The sequence below is a fragment of the Pleuronectes platessa genome, chromosome 3 (genome assembly GCF_947347685.1).
Source record: "Pleuronectes platessa chromosome 3, fPlePla1.1, whole genome shotgun sequence".
Classification (NCBI taxonomy): domain Eukaryota; kingdom Metazoa; phylum Chordata; class Actinopteri; order Pleuronectiformes; family Pleuronectidae; genus Pleuronectes; species Pleuronectes platessa.
Genome location: NC_070628.1, coordinates 255,070 through 262,442, shown reverse-complemented (window position 1 = coordinate 262,442; position 7,373 = coordinate 255,070). Strand labels below are relative to the sequence as shown.

General features: G+C 44.6%; 1 protein-coding gene and 1 long non-coding RNA gene across 9 annotated transcripts in view; one reads left to right on the top strand and one right to left on the bottom strand.

Moving 5' to 3' along the window:
* Positions 1 to 351: 351 nt before the first annotated feature.
* map1lc3c (microtubule-associated protein 1 light chain 3 gamma) lies at positions 352 to 2,926 on the top strand. Its single transcript, XM_053419449.1, has 4 exons — positions 352 to 494; positions 567 to 622; positions 862 to 968; positions 2,638 to 2,926. Exons 1-4 carry the CDS (start codon positions 434 to 436, stop codon positions 2,798 to 2,800), a joined length of 387 nt encoding a protein of 128 aa, XP_053275424.1. The 5' UTR covers positions 352 to 433; the 3' UTR covers positions 2,801 to 2,926.
* The window catches only part of LOC128437339 (uncharacterized), a 6,235-nt gene continuing 55 nt past the window's right edge, over positions 1,194 to 7,373 (bottom strand). The window contains exons 1-6 of one of the 8 annotated variants that reach the window (XR_008338199.1): positions 7,222 to 7,373; positions 6,169 to 6,575; positions 4,246 to 5,063; positions 4,023 to 4,138; positions 3,663 to 3,903; positions 1,197 to 2,851 (exon numbers count right to left, since the gene is read on the bottom strand). The exon at positions 7,222 to 7,373 is cut by the window's right edge and continues 55 nt beyond it. This is a non-coding gene — a long non-coding RNA (uncharacterized LOC128437339). Of the gene's footprint in view, positions 2,852 to 3,662; positions 5,064 to 6,168; positions 6,576 to 7,221 lie in introns of all 8 variants that reach the window. The other 7 variants (XR_008338195.1, XR_008338194.1, XR_008338196.1 and 4 more) reach the window with 7 other exon arrangements.

The window sequence follows — 7,373 nt, the reverse complement described above, 5'->3', positions numbered from 1 at the left end:
ATCTATAGATGATCAGTGACTGTATATAAAGAGGATCAGTGACTGTATATAAAGAGGATCAGTGACTTTATATAAAGATGATCAGTGACTTTATATAAAGATGATCAGTGACTGTATATAAAGATGATCAGTGACTGTATATAAAGAGGATCAGTGACTGTATATAAAGATGATCAGTGACTGTATATACAGATGATCAGTGACTGTATATAAAGATGATCAGTGACTGTATATATAATTTTGATCATATCAGTATATTTGTGTTTATAGAAACTCCTCCTCTCACTTTATTAAACAGATGATTGACTCCTGCTCCACGTGTTAATCAGCTGATCGTGTCCAGCTGCTCCTCCTCCTCCTCCTCCTCCTCGTGTATATAACAGCCGAGCGCGGGCAGCGGCTTCCATCACACACGCACGGACTCACACGCACGATGCCTCCGTTAGAAAAGCCTCAGCTGCAGAACAAACCGTTCAAACTGCGGAAGAGTTTCGGTAAAAGTCTTAAAAACCTTTTGATCCCCTGATCCACTGACATGAAGTGACCACGTGTTGTTCTCTCCGCAGCCACCAGGAGGCAGGAGGTGGCGGGAATCAGAGCCAAGTTCCCCAATAAGATCCCGGTGAGTGACAGCTGATTACACAATCACACAACTTAGAGACACGTGTTAACGTGTTGGTGTTAACTTGTTGTGTTGACGAGGTTTCTCCTCTGACTCACCTCTGCTGTCGGGTCGATCCCGGGCAGTCTGCACTGATGAGGTCAAGTTATAGTGTGTTACTGTGTTGGTGTGTTACTGTGTTGGTGTGTTACTGTACTGTGTGAACGTGTTGTGTTGATGAGGTGTCTCCTCTGACTCAGGTCATCATCGAGCGGTTCGACAGAGAGAAGTTTCTTCCTCCTCTGGATAAAACCAAGTTCCTGGTTCCTCACGAGCTCAGCATGACGCAGTTCATCACCATCATCAGGTACCAACGTGCGCGTGCGTGTGTGTCAGTCATGAATGTAAATCATACAAAAATTAAGGTCAGAGGTGAGTTGTAAATAACTTGAAGTGTTAATTCACAGATATGCATCGCGACTATCTCTTCAGTACTATGGGGGGGGGGGGGGGTGAACAGTGTTCTGTGACTCAAGCTGGATAACTACACTTCATTCAACTTTAAATTCACAATTTCCTCTGAGCACATTGTTCTGTTTGTGTTGAGCGGTTTAGGGTTGAACATTAACCCCAATTTCAAATATTTAAATTAATAATTAGTTGGTTTAACACTTAAAACAAGTTTCTCCAGCCAACAAGTGACAATTAATCTAAAAAATTGTAGAAGTACAAAATTTGATTTGTTGTGATAAGAAAAACGTTCAACTTAAATGTGTTTTCATAGATGTATATGAAGGGTTTTTCCCGTAATGGTAATTTAAACTTTAATTTATTTTTAGTTCTCAATGTTGTAATGACGGATGTCAAACCCTGAAACTCTGAGTTCAAACTTTATTAATAATTCTCTGGCTTGTATGAAACGTATGGGCCATGTTATTCAATGGTAAGCTGGTCATTGAAGACTTTGTCATGTGAGGGTTTCATTTAGAAGTCGCTGGCAGTGAAATGCTCAGGTCACATGCTCCCTTCTAGCAATGCTCCAAATAATACACGAGCAAAATATAACATTAAATGGAACATAAATTGTATGAACAAATTTAACCAAAGTATTAAAATATAATAAACCATAGACCCTAAGTACATATGTCAGATTGGAGGAGTTTAAAAGTCTTGACCTGGGATGAATCTGTCTGAGCCTGGTGGTTCAGTACCGTGTCAGACCAGAGGGGGCGCCAAAACACGTCTCATCAAAATGTGTCCATCATGGATATGTACAGCTACAGTTTTAGTGTGAAGGAGTTGGTGACATCAAGTGTCACATATGTGACACCTGATGTCACCTCCAGGTGAGGGGCGGAGCCTGTAGAGCAGCAGGGGCGGAGCCTGTAGAGCAGCAGGAGGCGGGACATGACGTATAAACTCTGCTGTGGACAGATCAGTGTTGTTGTTTACATCTCATCCACACCGGCGTCGGCCCTCATCACCAGAAGATCTGGAATCTCCTCGTGTTTCCAAGTTGACGTCTTCATCTTCTACGTGTCCGGCTCCTCTTCTTCATCCTGAGATGTTTGTGTTCTTCATGTTTCACGTCACGTGTTAGAAACCTCATCAACACGTCCACTCGCTCACTGGGAAGCTTCCACACATTGTCCTGCTGGTTCCTCACATGGACTCACTCTGACATGTTACACACATGTTACCAGGAGGCTGCAGGAGAAGATCCAGAACATGTCCAGAGACACTGACTCAGACGTTTGTTCTCCCACACGGAACATGTCAGGAACATGTCAGTGGTTCATTCATGTGGAAAAAGGCTTCATAATATCAGTAGTTTGAGTAAATGTAGTTTGACTCATATGTACGAGTTTTAAACTCAGTCGGTTTTGAATTGAACAGTTTTAAACCAGATCTTCTCGACAGTCTTTGCACTGAGGTTAGTGCAAAGTGCATTGTGGGACACGTGTGCGTCGTGGCGTCGGCGAGGCCGTGATGCTTGTGGATGATGACCACCCTTTGTATTCTGCCCCCCCCCACAGGAACAGGATGGCTCTGCTGCCCACTCAGGCCTTCTACCTGCTGGTGAACAACAGTGGGCTGAGCAGCATGTCCCTCACCATGGCCCAGGTGTACAAGGACCACCAGGACGAGGACGGCTTCCTCTACATGACCTACGCCTCGCAGGAGATGTTCGGACGCTGACGGGCGGCTCCAGCTTTTATTCTGTGATGAAGGCTGCCGGCCTCAGATCTGCTGTAAATACCCAAAAGATTTTAATTTATTGTAAAATTACTGTTCATGATTGTTTGTAATATTTTAACTAAAGTATGTGGCTCCAATAAATCTTAGTTGAAAACTGAGTCTGGTTCATCTGATCAGTTTGTTTCCACAAAATAAACGATTCTTCAACCGATGATAAAAGAGCCTGAAAAACATGGAGCTGAACCGGAGAGTTCCAGCTTTCAACAAGTCAAAACGTTAACAGTAAATCAAATATATATAAATGTAGAACATGTTCATGCAAACAAATCTGAGTTGCATGAATATATGAAACACTTTTATATCTACATCATGACTGAGCCTGAAAGTGTAAGACCAGTGTTTGCAGTAGATGACTGTTTTGTGAATTCAGGTCAGATTTAAAGATGAATTAAATTAATGGTTATGAAACTAATATTCACGTCACACAGGTCTGCTTTCTCTAAACATGATTATCATTCTTAATAACTAATTTAAGAGCGCATGACACTGCCTCTTCTCCTGGAGTGAAGTTTGACCTCCACCAGGGGGCAGGAGCGATCCACTGAATCTTAATAAATAAAGTTTAATCTAAATAAAGTTTTAATATTTGACTTGACTTCCCCAGGATGAAGGATGACGTTATTCCAACATGTCCACTGCTTTGTGTGTCTGTCTGCTCGTCCTGGACTTTAAACTAGATTCTAACTTGTGGACGTGTTATTAATATGATCCATGTCACATCAGATTCCAGACACATCGTCCAGATGAGTGTTCGGCCTTATGGAATAATGGAGCGGTTTCCTGTGTGTGTCTGTGTGTGTACCTCAGCTGTATGTTGAGGACCAGTTTGACTTTTGTTATCAGGACATTTTCACTTGACAAGTCTCAGACTGAAGCTAACGTTAGCGCTGTTAGCAGCAGAGGGTTAACGTCCGTGTGGTCGCATGAACAGTTCATCCTGACTAGCGTCCATGTTTATTTCCCAGGAGCTGGACGTGTCTCCTCCGTCACCTCGTCCTGTTTCCTCAGGTTCATCACCTCTGAAGACCTTCAACAAACTTCAGCTGCAAAGTCCAACAGTAACAGACACCATGTGTGGACTGGATCCAAACTCAGCAGAACCTCATCTGTATATGAATACCAAACAGAAACCAGCTTGGACAAACATGTCCCATCTGCTAACCTGGAGAAGGACGGGTTCATGACCTTCACCTCACCAGATGATTGGCCTCACTTCAGGTTCAGTCTTCGGACCCACACAGCTCCACCTGTTGGACATGTCTCCGTCTCCGTCTCCACCTGTTGAACATGTCATAGGAGAGGCGGTGTACTAGTGGCAGAAACTTGGACTATGGGCAGAGAAGGTCTCTGGTTCGACTCCACGGAGAAACAACAAAAAGACGAACCTGGATTGATCTGTCCAAAACTCCAAGAGTCTCCCTACCCTGTCTAGTGCCCCTGAGCAAGGCATCTTACTCCCCCAACATCAGCTCCCCGAGCGCCGTACATGGCTGCTCACTGCTCTGTGTGTCCTGCACCAGATGGTCAAAAGCAGAGATTAAATTTCCCTACCTGCATGAGTGTCTGTGTTTGGGACAAATAAATGCATCTTAATCGTAATGTCTCCGTCTCCACCTGTTGGACATGTCTTCACCTGCTTCCTGGTCGTTACATAGAACTTCAGCTTGTAACTTTCACCTTCTGTTGAGTTTCAGCTTCAGTGTTGAAGAGGCTGAACCGGTGTGGAAACATTTAACTTCCTCGTCCGGGAGGTGAAGCGGCTGAACCTCTGACTTCAGTGCGTCAGGGATTCCGTCCTCCTCTTTGTCCCCTCCTGTCCCTCCTGTCTCCTCCTGTCCCCCCTCCTCCTCCTGTCCCCCCTCCTCCTCCTGTCCGATGGCGAGCTGCACCTGAGCAACAGGATCCCTCTGAGAGAAGGCGGGTCGGCGCTTCACATGGTGTCAGATCTCGGCCATATTGAATCCGAGCGGGATCGGCAGTGTTGGTTTCGGTCCCTCCTCCTGTAGCCGAGGGACAATGGGAGCAGGACAGGCGAGAGGCCCGGGATCGCTGTGGCCACGTGAAGGCGAGACAGACGGAGCATTGAAGAGGACGAGACTCCGTCAGGACACTGGAGACTCGGCTTCAGAGAGAAGAAACAGGAGACATGAGGCTGTTTAGTCCGATCACATGACCTCAGAGAAACCTCCCATCCACTTCTGACCTGATGACACACACATGATGACACACACATGATGACACACACATGATGCATAAATACAATCCTGCTCCGAGATTAATGTCCAATCACGGTTGTTAATGGGTTTGATTGACAGACGAGAGAGGAGCAGAAATCGAACACATGACCAAACGTCCTTTAATCTATGAGGCAACTCCTTTGATCTATTTTCCTTCAACACTGAGTTCAGACGTGTAAAAGATGAAGGTGTTCTTCTGCAGATGAAATACAAACGTGAGCATGTTGGTTCTGATCCTCGGCTTCGTCTCAGGACTGAAACCTGAAGACACCGTGAAGACACCGTGAAGACAGAGGACGACCGGGTCTCCGATCAGGGGACCACAGATTCATGATCAGTTTACAAAGCAGCCGATGAATGTGCTTTATACTGTAATATATTTAAATATAAAGTCATATAACAGCTCGCCCCCTTTAGCGGCTTGATACTTCAAGTTTTTTATGAGCAGATAATATAGTTTGTGACGCTCATTAAACTCTGTGTCCTACCACACTGATATACAGATATGTAGATATGTATATTATCTGTAAAAAAAAACTATTATGTTTTTCTCATCAACTGCTGAGATGAAATAAATCTTATACAAATGGAAACCACATTTCCCATCAGGCCTGTTGCTCTCTGTCGCTCTTTGTTCTTCAGAGGATGGACTTTCTGTTTTCTGGATCTGCTCTTCAGAGTTCCACCTCAGTTTGTGGAGAGCAGCGCCCTCTACCTGCCTGGTGCTCATCAGCAGTCCACACTTCCTCTGTTTACCAGATCTGGAGCCGTTGAAACGCTTCATGAGTTTCTGATGATAACCCTGAGTTCCCTCGTCGTCACTCTGTGCTGTTGATAGCTCACTGCTGTGTTAAACATCAAACCGCCGCCATGTTCTCTGGAAATCTGTCCACACATTTGAACCTTGACCTGGTAGAAGGCGTTTACCCATAAGCCCCTGCTGCTGGCCGTGGCCCTGGTGTGAGCACGGTGTTTACAGTGGTGATCCGTCATGAGACACGGCAGATAGTAAATCCAACAATTACAGTCAAGTATCGATTAACATAACATGAAATATATGTAAAGACTTACATCCTGAATGATTCGTGAAAGCAGCAGTGGAAGAAGACACACGTTTTAAATGTGACACTTAAGGTTGAATTTCTCCTTAGCTAAGGTTGTTTCACACAGTCTTATGTTGAGGGGAAATGTTCTCCAGGAATGTAATGAAAAGAGTGAAGATGAATTTCCTCTTCAGTTGTGGTCACCTGGAGGAGCTGCAGATTAGAACCAGCAGCCTCTTTTCCTCTGGTCCATGGAACTCAAACTGGTTCTGCTGGAGACACTTTGTCTCCTCTGGGTTTTCAGTCAGTTTCAGTTTCCTGCAGGTTTAGTTCTGTTCTTTCCTTCAAGCAGCAAATCGTTCTCATTGGTTCTCGACTCTTTGTTTTGGTGTAGCGAGCTGCTGCCAGGCTCCTCCCACCTGAGAGGCCCTGATCCTGAGCCCAGAGGAACAGGAAGTGAGGTCAGAGGTCGTCCACGAATCCACATGCTCGTTTAAACAAGACTGCAAACAGATCGGATTTCATTTGATTCTCTGTCTGTCTGTCTGTCTCTCTCTCTTTCTCTCTGTGTCTGTCTGTCTGTCTGTCTGTCTCTCTCTCTTTCTCTCTGTGTCTGTCTGTCTGTCTCTCTTTCTCTCTGTCTTTCTCTCTTTCTCTCTGTCTGTCTGTCTGTCTCTCTCTCTCTCTTTCTCTCTGTGTCTGTCTGTCTGTCTGTCTCTCTCTCTCTCTTTCTCTCTGTGTCTGTCTGTCTGTCAGTCTCTCTTTCTCTCTGTCTGTCTCTGTCAGTAGTAAACAGGAAGTGGTCTTTGACAAGCTCCACGGTTATTAGATAGAAAACAGAAATCTGAAGCAGTAGAATCATTTCAGCAGTTTCACTCACAGTTTGAAAAGGTTTTAATCTGATCATTAAGAAAAGGGAGTTTTTTACTTAAAGGGAAATTAATTGAATTAAGAAGTCTTGTTTAAAACTAAAGCTGACATCAGCTAATATTTTACAGGCTTACAAAAAATGTGATCACTCTCATAAAATATCAGTTACAATAAAACCAAAGAATTTCTCAGTTTCACATTTAAAACCCACCGAGCAGAAGTCTGGACTTGGGGTCGGTGGGGCTTCATGCTGTGGTCCCATTGGTTCCCAGCTCATAAGTCCCAGTACAGTCATCTGCAGCATCTGTTTACCGAGTGTCACCAGAGGTCAGGAGGTCGACGGGACATGCAGCCGACACGTCA